The following is a 14,594-nucleotide window of genomic DNA, read 5'->3' on the forward strand; positions in this document are numbered from 1 at the left end:
GCAGCATGGGTTCAATTCCCAGCCAGCCAGGGAGATACCCACATGGCACAGCAGACCTCTCCTGTCAAGCCTGCGCAGTGCTTTTGGTCTGTCTATTCTGCTCCCCGCTCTGTCGCTGGTGAATCCTCTCACCCTCCTGCGCCTCTGGCCTATACCTCAGCTATTGCATAAATAAAAAAAAATCTTAAAAAAAAATAAGCTAATTTAAATGGAAAGGAATTATTTATTAAGCCTTTTCAATAGCTCACAGAATCCCTAGAAGGTCCAGAAGATCAGGCTGGGTGGCCACACAGTAGAAAAAATGCCCCATTATACCACCAGCTGTTCCCAGGGACCCCAGTTTGCACTGCCCACTGTCAGCATAAATTGCCTACACAGGGCATGGGAGCCCTTGGATAGCTCTTTTGTTATTGCTGGCCTAGAAGCTTAGAAAGGGATTCCATGTGAGGTTTCTTCTTACTTGGCAGAGCTAAAGTCACATGTATCAGCCCCAGGGACAAAGGCGGCAGGGAGCTCCACCTCCGGGAAGCAGGCCTCACAGGATAGCAAGTTCCCCAAACATAGGAAGGTATTGAAGACACCGGGCAATCACTAAGTGTGACAAAGGCCGGTGAAATCATCAGAATCCCTCCAATAAAGGCACGAACCTGACAGAAATAGCTTCCACATTTGTTACCCAGAATTTTAGAAAGATATACTAGTCTCTCCCCACTGTTGCATATTTACCCTATTTTCTCTACCTCAGTTACCTCATCAGATTATCTTTTGGGTTGGTATGTACATATATATATATATATATATATATAAACTTTTGGTTTTTTCCTCAACTCTATAATTCCTGTGCAGCTAGAAGAGCCTTATTCTTTTTTTTTTTTTTTAAAGATTTATTTATACAAGAGCTGGGGTACAGGCCAGAGGTGGGAGGGTGAGAGGATTCACCAAAGACACAGCGGGGAGCAGAATAGGCAGATGACCAAAAGCACTGCTGAGGGGAGCAGCAGGCTAGACAGGAGAGATCTGCCGCACCATGTGGGAATCTCCCTGGCCGACCGGGAATCGAACCCACACTGCAGAGGCTGAGGACAGCTTCACAGCGCTGCGCTCAACCCGCTGCACCACTGGAGAAGCCCAAGAGCCTTATTTCTTGATCCTCTCACCTCCTACAACTTTATGTAGCCCATGTGAGTGTTTACCAAAAAAAATTTTTTTAATTATGAATAAGATAACATGTGGCTAAAAAGTAAGCAAAAAAAGCACAGTGTGCTTCAGTTCAGTGACATTACTGTGTTGCCAGTGTGCCCACATGGTTTTTGGCAGCAAGTGTGGGGAATAATTTGACGGGTTGTACCAATTTGCTCTTAGGCTACTTAAGAACTAAAGCTCCACATACCACCGAGCTGCTTAAGTGACAGGACTGCAGGCAGGACTGTGTCACTTTCCTCAGACAAGTCAAAGTATATTACACATGAGTATGTAAGGCAGTGTCATAGGACTGTGGCTTTTCAGAAATAATTTGAACCACAATGGAGAGATCAACATAAGCTCCCTGGGAACACTGATTTCTCAGTTTCATAGTCTTTGTCTTTGATGCTGCAATAGAACTTCCAATAATGAGCTGATAATGGGATATGCAGAAGAATAAGTACAGCAGTTTACATTTTAAAATCATCCCATACTCCCTGAATTTATCAGTTCTATTTAATGATACAAATAAGTAGTTTTGTGCTTATTACACTAGAAATGATCAGAGCACCTTCCTCCAGCTCTCAATTGCCTTATAAACAAGCCCATTGTCCCCAAAACAGTGATCAAGGAAAAAAGCACTAAAGCTAGCTAGTATCAGCATTTTAAATTCACTGACTCAGTGAATTGAGCTAATATTCATTTTTTACTTTTAATGAAATAATCTAAGTGTTTGCTTTGTTAGCCTGTGGGGACTTGGAAACTTTTTTTTTGTACACTGGGTTTATTTATTTTTTTATATAAATTCTCTCTACCTGAAAAAACTGACATTCAGGAATGCACTTATAATTTGTTGAAAGATAAAAATATAGATGAAATCTTGAAGTGATAGAAACAATGGAAGACAATAGATTACCCACTCATCAACTGTAAGGTTTATCATCTTTGGATATAATGAAACATAAGTTTGTTAAATATTGTGGTAGCTGGTCCATGTATCTTTGATTGAGTGCAGAGGAGCAAGTTTATCTTCTTGATCATGTGTCTGAAAATTGTGATTTTTGGAGTCAGTGGGTTTGGAGTGCAGGGTCCTTGGGTTCACTCCGGGAAGGTTTCACCAGAGCTCCCGTTTCAGCAACACTTGTTGAGTTTCACAGGTGAGTTTCTCCACAAGACAGAGACATTAGTTATATTTAAAGGGCAGGTTTATTAGGGAAGGGATAAAACAGTTAAAGACACTTGCATAGACACAAGCGGGCCGGAAGAGCTGCCCTGAATGGGACAGGTTTGCTGAGAGAGGTCTGGGAGGTCAGTGAAGAGAAGCCCCGGCATGTACACATCACGGAGAAAGCAGGAAAGCTGCTGTCCTGCAGAGGAAGAGAGTTGGTGAAAAGAAGCACCTGCATAGTCACAGGTGGGCAGAAGGTCTGCTGCCCCCAGCCAGTGTAGACTGCACTGATATAGTCTTCTTCTCTTTGGGAGGGGCTCACTCCTTGTGAGCCTTCTGGTTAGTTGCTCATTTTAGAAAACTATGCAGAATCCGAGAATCTCCATATCTTTACCTTTGGATCTGCTGGGCTCAGTCTCCATATCTTTACTGTTGGGCCTGTGGCTAGACACTCCCTACAGCAAAATGAAGTCTAGAATATGAAATCAAAACTGCTTTAATTACTATAATTACTTCCTTATGACTTTTGACTGGGGTGACTGGCACATTTGGGGTTTTGGTTTCATGTTCTACCTCTAAATCTAATAAATCCCAAAGGCTAACAGTTAGTCTAGATTGAGAAGTAGGTTAATACAGTAATAATTTAAGATTCTATAATTGGGACTAAAATTGGGCTCAAACTGGACAGAATTTTGTTCCTCTCTTGCCAATATTAGTTTTTCATATCCCTCAATTTAACCATACAGGATCTGCTACTTTTTCAGTGGCTGAAAATGTTGGAATCTGGTTATAAATGTGAGTACATGCTACCAGGGTTTCCCTCCATGAAGCTGACAACCAACAAAAGGGGAACATAAGGTAGAGTCTCCTATAATTCTAAGCCTCTCATGACAGGGGGGGCACTAGCGTGGCCCAGTCAAGAGGGCCTCACACATGGGTAGCTGAGATGGCACTGGTACGAGCAGCATCATGGTAGAGTCAGAGTCTAGGATCCTTGGAAATCACTGGGCCAAATCACCTGCCCAAACTGTTTCATATTATAGATTTGGAATTGAGACTCTGGAAAGTAAACTGGTTTACTAAAGATTGCTTATCAGTGGTAAACACAGACCTAGAGGCCAACCAATATCCTTTCACCAACCATGCAGTCTCCTTGTCAGAAGACAAGACTACATAATCTATAGTACCAATTTAGGATGATGTATTCTGGCTATGTGACTTAACAAGCAATTATTCTGAGACTCTGATGAATGAGGAGAAAGTCACTTTGAATATATCAAGACCCCAAACTTACACTTTCTCAAGTTAATGTCTTACTGGGTTTTTAAAATGGAACCATTAAGAAAATTTGTTTCATTGTATATTTCTGTTGTCTCCATAAACCTGCATAAATGATGATTTCCTTGATAGCATTAGAATCCTTAATACCTAAGTTGAATATCTGGGTTTATTTTTTTCCAATTCCATCACAGCATGACCACTGTATTATAGCTTCATAAAACCTTAGGGCTGCAAGGGCGCTAGCTTATTCAAAAGAAAGTGACTTTTTCTTTGTTACACACCCTTAACTTGTGAAATGTATTGTACTTGGTGGAGAAAAGGATGTGTTGCAAAGAGTGAGGCTTTCAAACAGAACAGAGCCAAGTCTAAATTTAGCCTTACCTTTCATTAGCTTTGTAAATAGCCATTTAACTATTTAGAGCCCCAGTTTCCTGGTTTCCTAATTTTTTTTAACAGTACCAGTCACTTGCTAATGGGGTTTCTGGAGGAAAGAAATATAATAAGGTACCTAGACCACATGGCACACAGCCAGGTATTTAACAAATGGATGCTATAATTGTTAAAGTACAGAGAGGCTACTGTCTTAGCCTTTGAAATTGTTCAGGAGGATTGGGAACAGCTCCTTGAAGATAAAGATATTTATAGACATAGGTTGAGAAGTGCTATTTCTACTAAAATGTGATCTTAGATATGGGACAGTGAAAATAGTACTGGTAGTTTGAGATGGAATCCTGGGTTGTACTTTAGGGCTAGCACCCTAGTGATAGTGTGGTCTTGGATAAGGCATTTAACCTCCTTGAGTCTATTTCTTGGGCTTCAGGAAAATGGGACAAGGCCCCAAGTAACTTTGCTTCCTACTTTAAGGGCTTATTTAAGAGGCAGTCTGCCCACAGGAAAGCAAGCCCTCTACCACTGAGAAGGGTTTCATGGTGAGCAGCTCCCAGGTCTGCGTCCAGATAGGCATGCTCCTTTCATCTTTGCTACTGATGTCACTTCAGTGACATATTACCAGCAGTTTGAGCTGTTATTTAGGTTTTTCTTTGCATTTGATGTTCTGTTGTTAATTCTGTGGAGTTGACTAATTTGAACTTATTTAAACATTTCAGGTTGAAAGTCCTTTGATAACTGCTATGTTAACGTGAAGGACAGGAACACAAAGGTGAGGAAACACTAAAACTTATCTGAACTCCTGCTATGACTTCATTTTCAGCATAATCGAACAACTTCCAAGAGTGAGAAAAAAATGAGGAAAGTTAACAAGGGGGGAAGAATGTTTATTAAGAGGCATGAAAATGCATAAACTCATTTATAAATAAAAGTAGTATAATTTACCCAGTGAAAAAATAGAATCCATGAGTAAACTGGATTTTCTATTTGAAATGATTACATATTTGATGTCTAATAATTTCCCCCTCCATCATGATCTCTTGGTAGCAGCAATTTTACAATGGCTGTAGAAAATACTGTTACCAATAATTATCATGGGAAGAGGAATTTTTCAAGAGTTTTCTTTAAAAATGAACCAATGCAAACAAATTCAGCATATAAGGGATATGCAAAGATCTGGGGCTAATCTTCAGAAAAGTAGAAAATAAAAATCCCAAACATATATATATATAATAAGAAATGAAAAAGGCAAGCTACATTTTGATCATTAAAAAATAATACATATGGATATTATAAAACATTCTTAACCAGTGATTGCATTAATTACATTTATAAATGCTCATTCAAGTACTAGTATTCAATAAACATTCAGATCCCCATTAGAAGTAACACGAGATATAGACACATCTGGATAGTGCTTTTTTGATACAACAACAACAAATACCATGTCAACTGGAGGCCAGTGACTTAAAACACTATTTTTTGTCTATCAATAATTTTCCATAGTCTATGTATATTTTGTTAAGACCTGTAGAACATTACACAATAGCTAGTTAAGAAGTCCTCTCTTTAAAATAACTCAAGGTTACTAAAACAAATATTCTAAAACACAAGTTTAACTTTAAAAATACCAGGGTAGAATCCATCTTCTTTAGCAAGAAATTGTTAATTCCTTACCAAATGTTGGTTTGCTGTAGACACTATATGAATACTTCATTGGTCTTTACCAAAGAGCTATTTAATAAGCTGAAAAGATTTCATAAACTATGGTGCCATGATAGCAACAGAAGAACTTATGTCAAAGTAGTGCTGAAATCAACATCACTTCCTTGATTACTGTTGTTAATCGATCTTCCTTCAAAAAGCTCCCTCCTAATTTTGGCCTGAATCTCAGGCTTTAATAAAAATTCCTTTATCTGTTTCACTTTGGCCTTCAGACTCATTCTTTCTCGATGCAAAGCTTCATTAATTAAGTCCCGATTTCCAATAGGTTTCTTGCCTACAGAAAAAAAAATTATATAGTGCATTTTACATACAAAGGTGAATGAAAATCATTAAATATGGCACACTGACTTATCAAAAGGTTAAAAAAAAGACCTTTAAAATGTTGCCCATGTTTTATATAAAAGGTTGCATTTTGCCAAAAAATATATCATTTACATAAAACAAATTTACTGTAAATAAAGATCAGTGCATAAGAACAACATACATCAGACAAACATGAAGCCTTATGTACTCTTGTATAATAGTTTCAACAGTGATTATTTAAACTTAGCACTTGTTAGCTATGTGTGTGTTTTGGCCTCAGATGAAGGAGTCAAATGCCCTGCTACACAATATAAATGGCAGTATTCCATTTATGGCAAGGCCCTTTTTGGGGTTTTTGAGCTCACAGGCATAATGCAAGTTCCCTCTCTCTTGGCGATGACTGAGAGCAAGTGAAACCTGGCTATGCTTTCACAGATGAATTTCCTCTGCTAGTTCCATTTCTCTTCTGTTGTGTTTCAGAAATGCAAACACATCAATCATTAGTATCAGGCAGTCTCCACATTTTAAACAGCACAATGCAGGTTAGTTCCTTGAGTCAGCGGAGGGAAGCAGGGAAACTTCTCACAAAGCAGAGAGGTCCTGCCTGCATTAGGGTCTCATTTCATGTTGTCACTGTCAGTGCCATTTCTATTAGCCTCTTCAGTTTTCACAGAGTTCCCATTCCCTGGTTTATTTTTGTTCTGTGTTTCTTCCAGATACTGTTGCACAGCTTTGAGGACCGCATTCTCCACCAGCCTCTTACTGAGCCTTACCAGTTCAGCATCATCAGGTTCACCTCCATTCTTATCACCTACATTCATAGAGAAGAAAGGTCACTGAGAGTATATTGCCATAGAATCTTGGCATGCAGAGGCCAGCTAACTCACTTAAAAAGAGTATGTCCTTCAACCCGATCTATAAATTCAAGAAAACTGACTTGACTTTTCTTTTGGTATTTGTAGAAATAGGAAACTGCCTATTCCTGAAAACTTCAGGTTGAAAAGAGTACATTAGCCCTAAGCTAAACATACTCTACCTAGAAATGCTGAAAGTTTCCCATTTATACATGGAGTCTTTGGTCTTCTCTCATCCAAGGCTAAGTGCTACTATTAAAGTTCATGAGTCCAACACCTGGAGCTTCAGACATGTGAATCCACCAACTAGATCCTTTTTCTCCACTAATCAAATGACAGGTAATCAAAATTTCTCCATCAGCTAATTACTTGGGATCACTAATTTTAAAATGTTTGGACTATATGTTGTTGCTAATAAATTCTCAGCACTTCCAGGAAGACAAAGGCAGTTACTACTACAAGGAACTGGCTTAAGATAAACTTGTAAGACTAATGTTCCTTTGTTTTTAATCTTAGTGCTATTACTGCAAATTAAGAAACAGGAAACTCTTTGGGGAAAAGTTAGGATTATGATAGTGAATTATTAGATGTGAATATTTTATGGCCATTTTGCTTCCCTGCTAGTGATAATCAAGGCTTAATTATATCATCTTTCATTTTACTGCAAAGAACTGGTTCCCCTCTCTTCTCATGCTAAATATTTCCCAGTCATTCTCTTTCCTGTCTTCCTTAACTGGGGAAAAAAATCAAGGGGATTCATCTCATGTCTATCAAGCTGTGAAGCCAAGAGGGTAGATCGTTGAAGGTAAAAAGATATTAGAGCACCTAAGTATAACAAGCAAAGAGTAACAGATCTCAATGGATTGATAGACAACAATACAGTAAAGGACTTCAATATTCTACTTTCAACAATATGTCCACCATCCAGACAAAATCAATAAAGACAGTGGACTTGAACTTAGCTTAAATGGACCTAACACATATATGGAACATTCTATCCAATAGCACTAGGATATGCACTCTTCTCAAGCACAAATGAAACATTCTCCAGGCTTGATCATGTTAGGTCATGAGACAAATCTCAGTTAATTAAAAAAAAAAAAACACAAAAATTATACCAAGTATCTTTTCTGACCACAATAGTATGAAATCAGCTATCAGTAACAGGAAGAAAACTGGAAAATGCACAAATATTTGGCAACTAAATGGGCTAACAACCAGTGGGCCAAAGATAAAATCAAAAGGAAATAAAAAACAATAACCCACATAAATGAAAATGGAAGCACAATGTGCCAAAACTTATGAGTTACAGTAAAAAGCAATGCCAAGACAAGTTTATAGCAAAAAATATCAACATTAAGAAAAAAAGTTCAAATAAACAACCTAACTTGTCATCAAAGTCTGCATTTCAATGTTCATTGCAGCATTATTTTTAATACTCAACATATGGAAAGCACCTAAGTGGTTTGATAGCCTTTGAAGGTTGAGTAGACAAAGAAAATGTAGTAGTATTTAGTACCTCCTTTCCATAACAGTGACACATTCTCACATTCTTTAAAGAACTGCCCTCATGCATATAAAAAAAAATGAAATCCTGACATTTGTAATAAAAGCAAAGAACCTAGAGGAAATAAACTTTAGAGAAATAAGCCAGAGAAAGACAACATGTGATATCACTCATATATTACAGAGAGAAAACCAATAAACAAATGAACTAAATAAAAATAAAATAAGCTTTAAAAAAAAAACAACAGAAAATGTGATAGTATTTATATATAATATTATTGAGCCATTAAAAAAAAATGAAGTCTTGCCATCTGTGACAACATGGATGAAACTTGTTGGGCATAACGACAAGTGAAAGTCATACAGAAAAGAACTAATACTGTATGATTTCACTTACATGTGCAATTTAAAAACACTAACCTCATAAAAAAAAAGTGGAGGTGGCCAAGGGCTCAAGAGTGGGAAAAATGGAGAAATGGAGATGTTGGTCAGAGTACAAACTTTGAGCCATAAGATGAATAAATTCTGGGAATCTAGTATACATATCAAATCATCACATTGTATACCTGAAACTGACACTATGTTGTATGTCAATTGTATCTCAATAAAGGGGAGAGTGAAGTTGGAATGCACACACATTAGAGCTAACTCTGTTTTGGAATATCAGTCATGGGCTTCAGAAGACAAAAGTCCAGTATTGAACTTGCATCCTCCAGTTTGGGACAGGCAGAAACAAAGGGTATGAGATGGAACATGGACATCCTTACCTATCCTTCCATGTTACAGAGACTGAAATATGAAACATATGCCAAAGGTGGGAAGTGATCTCTAATCCTCTTTCTGAGCCCTACCACTGCTATGCAATGCATGTGCAAGACCAATTCTGCATATAACCATCATTCTTAGCAACATCCTAAACCAAGTAAAATGGGTTAAAGATCTATGAAATATAAATATGTCAGGATATTATTAAAAGAATGTGTGTAAAGAAATGTGTGTCTAATACTGCTTTGGGGGCAAGTTAAAACTATTTTTATTGTAAAATTGAGTAAGTATATTGCCTAGTATTTAAAGGATTTTTTCAATCTTATACTACTGTATACATGACACTTCCAGATGTGTTACCTAAAACTTTTTGTGTAATAGTTCTTCAAATTTTAAGGATAAAATCAAACTGATGATGAAGGAATACTTTTTAAGCACCCTTCAAAACACTATAAATGACCCTTTACACTGGGGGCTGTTCCTAAGCCTAATCATCTTTAGGATAACATGAGATATCACATTATTGATACATCAGCAGTAAGATAATAGGGTTGTAATACATGAATGTAATCATAGTAAAATTCCAGATACTTCTCAGGTTTTCTGTGATTTTTCCCACTCTACAGTGAAGTGATCCTGTTACTTCACACACTAAGAGATTTAAAATAAAAATCTTCTCACAAAAAACTCTCTTCTGATTTTCTTAGTTTTGTTTATGATTTTACTATTGTCCAAGTCAACCAAACTCAAGTTTGTCCTCCTTTTCAACTTCATCTCTATATAGTAGCTATAAACAACCTAAAACTGAACTTAAAAAAATATGTTAACAGCATAAACTGAATTGGGACAATTCAATGAAATGTATGCAATATTTATACACTGACAACTACAAAATTTGCTGAAAGAAATTTTAATATAATTTGCTGAAAGAAATTATAAAAAACCTAAATAGAAGTAATACTCTGATTCAATGACAATACTGTTATAGAGGCCAATTCTCCTTCAGTTGCTTTATTGATGCAAAACTATATCAATCAAAAACCTACCACTTGGCTTTTGATGGAAAATGACAACTTGATTCTAAGATGTATTTTAAGGGCCTCCCAGGTGGCGCAGTGGTTGAGCGCTGGGTTGCGAAGCTGCCCGCGGCGTCTGCGGCGCCGGTTCGATCCCCGGCTGCTCCCCGGCCACCAGAGGAGGGTCCCACATGGCGCGCAGACCTCTCCTGCCGCCCGCTGCTCCCCTCAGCAGTGTACTTCGGTCCTTCTGCCTGCTCTGCTCCCCGCTCTGGCTCTGGTGAATTCTCTCACCCTCCCGGCTTCTGACTGTACCCAGTGCATGTATAAACCAAACAAACAAACAAACAAACAAATAGATAAATAAATAAGACATGCCTCTAGAAAAATTAAAAAAAAAAAAAAAACTTAAAAAAAAAAAAAAAAGATGTATTTTAAAATGTAAAGGAACTGGTCTCAACTGAAACAGCTTTTTTAAAAAATGAAGTTAGAAGACATATTACCTAATTTCAAGGCTAGCCATGAAGTTATAGAAATACAGTTGATATTAACATAAAGGTAGACATACAGATCAATGAAGCAACACAGAAAATCAAGAAATAGACACAAATATAGCATATGGCCAACTGATTTTCAACAAGGGTGCTAAAAGAATTCAATAGAGAAAGAAGAAGCTGGGTTTCCTGAATATGTCAGTCTCCTGTGCCATTTCTCATCATGTTACTTGCCTAAACAGTGTGGTCTAAGTATTTTATTGTACACTTTTTTAAAAAATTAAAGTCTATAAGCTTATATGTCTTAAAATGGTGTCAAAAAACAGGAGGGGCTAAGTAGGACAAGGATCAAGATAGGACAAGAGGACATTGCTTTTGGGATCAAATAAAGTAGGGCTCTGCATGATTAGGGTGGTACTAATTCTGAAGATATGATGATACAGTAAATAATGAGGAAGCCCCTCCCCCAACCCCAAAATAACCCTACTACAACGCTATAGGCATATGCAAGAAAAGAACTCTGGTGACTGCCTGGTGGCACAAGGCGTTAAGCGTCAGCACTATGAAGCAATCCGCTGCTACTACAACGCAAGTTCAATCCTCTGCCAGGAACGTCACCCACATGGTGCAGCAGACCTCTCCTGTCTCACCCACGGCTCCTCTCAGCAGTGTATTTCAGGAGATTCAACTGTTCTGCTCCCCACTCTGGTGAATCCTCTCACGGCCCCCCTCCCCCACCTCTGGCCTATACCCCAGCTCTTGTATGCATAAATAAATAAATGTTAAAAAAAAAAAAAACTTTGACTCTTATCTCACAGCATGTGTAAAAATTAACTCAAAATAGATCATAAAGGGCCTCCCCTGGTGGTGCAGCGGTTGAGCGCTGGGCTGCGAAGCTGCCCGCAGCCTCTGCAGCACCGGTTCGATCCCCGGCCGTCCGCGAGGGTCCCACATGGCGTGACAGACCTCTCCTGCCTCGCCCGCTGTTCCCCTCAGCAGTGTAATTCATCAGTCTGCCTGTTCTGTTCCCTCCTCTGGCTCTGGTGAATTCTTTCACCCTCCCGCGCTTCTGACTGTACCCAGTGCTTGTATAAATAATAAATAAATAAATCTTTAAAAAAAAATAGATCATTGACCTAATATATAAGAACAAAAAGACAGTGTCTAGAAGAAAATAAGAACTTCTTAGTGACCTTGGATTAGGCAAAAATTTCTTAAATAGGATAGCAAAAGCACAATCTATAAAAAAAAAAAAACCTGAATTTCATTAAGATGTAAAACATTATTAATGGGGGGTAGAGGGAAAGGCTGACCAAAGTGTGGGAGAAAATATTGCAAAACATATGTATAAAAGAATGTGCATCCAGAATACAAAACATTTACCACTTAAGACAAACAACCAAGTAAAAAATGGCCAAGGAAATTGAAAAGTTACTTCACAAAAGACATACAGGTAACCAATAAACATAAAAATATGCTTAATATCATTAGCCATCAGGGCAATGTAAATTAAAGTCACACTGAGAAACCACTACTCACAAAACTTAAATATTGACTATGCCAAGTGTTGGTGTGAATATGAAACAATTGGAACTTCAGTTGCTGGCAGGTATGCAAAAATGGTACAGCAAGTTTGTAAAAACACTTTGGAAATATAAAAGTTTTTCTCATGAAAGTTGGACATATTCTTAACATGCAACCCAGCAATCTCACTTCTGGCTAGAATGGAAAATGAGAAAGGAAAGAATATGCTCACAGAAAACCTATACATAGATGTCTGCTTTATTCATAATTGCCCAAACGGAAAACAACCTAAATACCTTCCACTGGTAAGTAAGTCAAGGAGCTGTGGTACATCCACTCAATGGAATATACAAAGGAAGAGAGATACAAAGGAAGAAAGACTGATCCACGTGACAACACACAGGAAGTGTATTATGCTAAGTGAAAGAAATCAGAGTCAAAAGGTTGTACACTTATTTCATTTACGTGCATTCTGGAAAAGGCAAAAATATCAGTACGGCCAGTAGACAAGTGGTTACCTGGGACTGGTCCCAAAGTCCCATGATAAGGGACCATTTAGGGGATTACTGGGGTGAAAACGTGGACTTCCTAAGTGTACTAGTATCCTATGACCCTTTGCAACTAGTACTGCTTGGTACTGAGCAAGACTTTCTCGGCTCCTCTCTCTGCTCTAAATATATAACTCACTGTAGTACCTGAGATCACTCAAAACTGTGTGGGCTTCAGAAACAGTTGCTTTCCTGCTGAATCACATATTTATGTTGTGCCCAATATCAAAATGTGAAAAAGAAAAGTTCCTGTGAGATTGACTTGGGTGGCTTCTGAGCATGAATAAAACCCAAATTGTTTTTTTTTTTTTTAATAGAGGCATGTTTTATTTATTTATTTATTTGTTTGTTTGTTTTGTTTATACAAGCACTGGCTACAGTCAGAAGCGCGGGAGGGTGAGAGAATTCACCAGAGCCAGAGCGGGGAGCAGAGCAGGCAGAAGGACCGAAGCACACTGCTGAGGGGAGCAGCGGGCGGCAGGAGAGGTCTGCGCGCCATGTGGGACCCTCCTCAGGTGGCCGGGGGAACCGGCGCCGCAGAGGTCGCCGGCAGGCAGCTTCGCAACCCAGCGCTCAACCACTGTGCCACCGGAGAGGCCCCAAACCCAAATTGTTTTAATTCTCCCCTTCAGTGTCATTTGCTCTAACCCGCTCAGAGTACAAACTAAACTGGCTCTCTATACTCTGACAAATGATAACTGCCACTCTGCTGTTGGATTCTGGCTCTTCAGGAGGGGCAGTGTGCTAATTGTGATGCTTTACTCATTTTTTCTTCATATTGTTTACAGGTTCCTATCTGCTGTTCTGTATAAAAAATTGCTTTCTTTTATATATAGAAACCATGGCTATTTCTCCCCTGATCTTTGATTCCTATATGCATTTAGATTGGAATGTAAAGACTTCTCAGTGTCCCTGAGATACTGCTCTTTTCAGGACCACTCCACCATATTTTTGCAAAACTGATTGAAAGGTGCAATTGTGAGCAGTGATAAAAACAACATTCCAAACACAATACCTGATCCGAAGGAGAATCAACAGAGTTATGACTACTACTACTGGAAAATTATTCTTGTGACAAAGAAGAAATGAAAATAGTTTCAAACATGTCAAAAGCATAAATTTTGAAATAATCATGTTCTTGTCTGGCAGAAAAATAAGGAGGCTGGAAAAGGAACTTTGCATTGAATTTTAACATTATATTCATACAATTTAGCATCATCTATTTTAAGAGACTTTTGCATAACATTTGAAAGCATGACTAGATGGAATTAATTTTCACTTGTTTGACCAATATACCTGTTCATGATAATATATGCCTTTCTTTCTAGGCTAGAAGTTGATTCAAGCAGAAATAAATATTGCTTTTCTGTTCTGAAGGCAATGTTCAGCAAGGTAGATCAGCACAAATGTTGCCATCAATCTAATCTGGTAAAATAAATCATACCTACAGATATTACTTTACCTCTTTATAAGCAATAAGGACACACCCAGATCAGAAGGTTACACAAATTATCCCTCTGGTCCCAGTTCACTAACAGCAAGATCAGAGTACTTCCATCCATTGAGGTAACAACATTATAAGGGGAAATAAGTAGTATTCTTCCCATATTACCAGTAAGATCAACGAGTCAAGGAGGAAACATAACTTGTCTAGGATCACATAGCAGAGGTGATGGGAAGCTGTAGGTCTCTCACTTGTAACTAAGGCTAAAATCCCAGGACCAGATGACTACAGAGTGAATTCTACCAAACCTGCAAGAGCAACTTATACCTATACCCATCCTTCTCAAACTCTTAAAAAAAAAAACTGAAGAGAGGGGAAAGCTCCCAAACTGTATCTT

General features: G+C 38.2%; 1 protein-coding gene across 2 annotated transcripts in view; it reads right to left on the minus strand.

The window, feature by feature from the left end:
• Nucleotides 1-5,811: 5,811 nt before the first annotated feature.
• The window catches only part of AKAP7 (A-kinase anchoring protein 7), a gene marked incomplete at both ends in the record, with an annotated part of 100,641 nt that continues 91,858 nt past the window's right edge, over nucleotides 5,812-14,594 (minus strand). For both annotated transcript variants that reach the window (XM_084259562.1, XM_084259563.1), the window contains one exon: nucleotides 5,812-6,017. In XM_084259562.1, coding sequence (XP_084115688.1) covers nucleotides 5,812-6,017 — 206 coding nt within the window. The remainder of the gene's footprint in view (nucleotides 6,018-14,594) is intronic.

This window comes from Talpa europaea (genome assembly GCF_964194135.1).
Source record: "Talpa europaea genome assembly, chromosome: 2".
Taxonomy (NCBI): domain Eukaryota; kingdom Metazoa; phylum Chordata; class Mammalia; order Eulipotyphla; family Talpidae; genus Talpa; species Talpa europaea.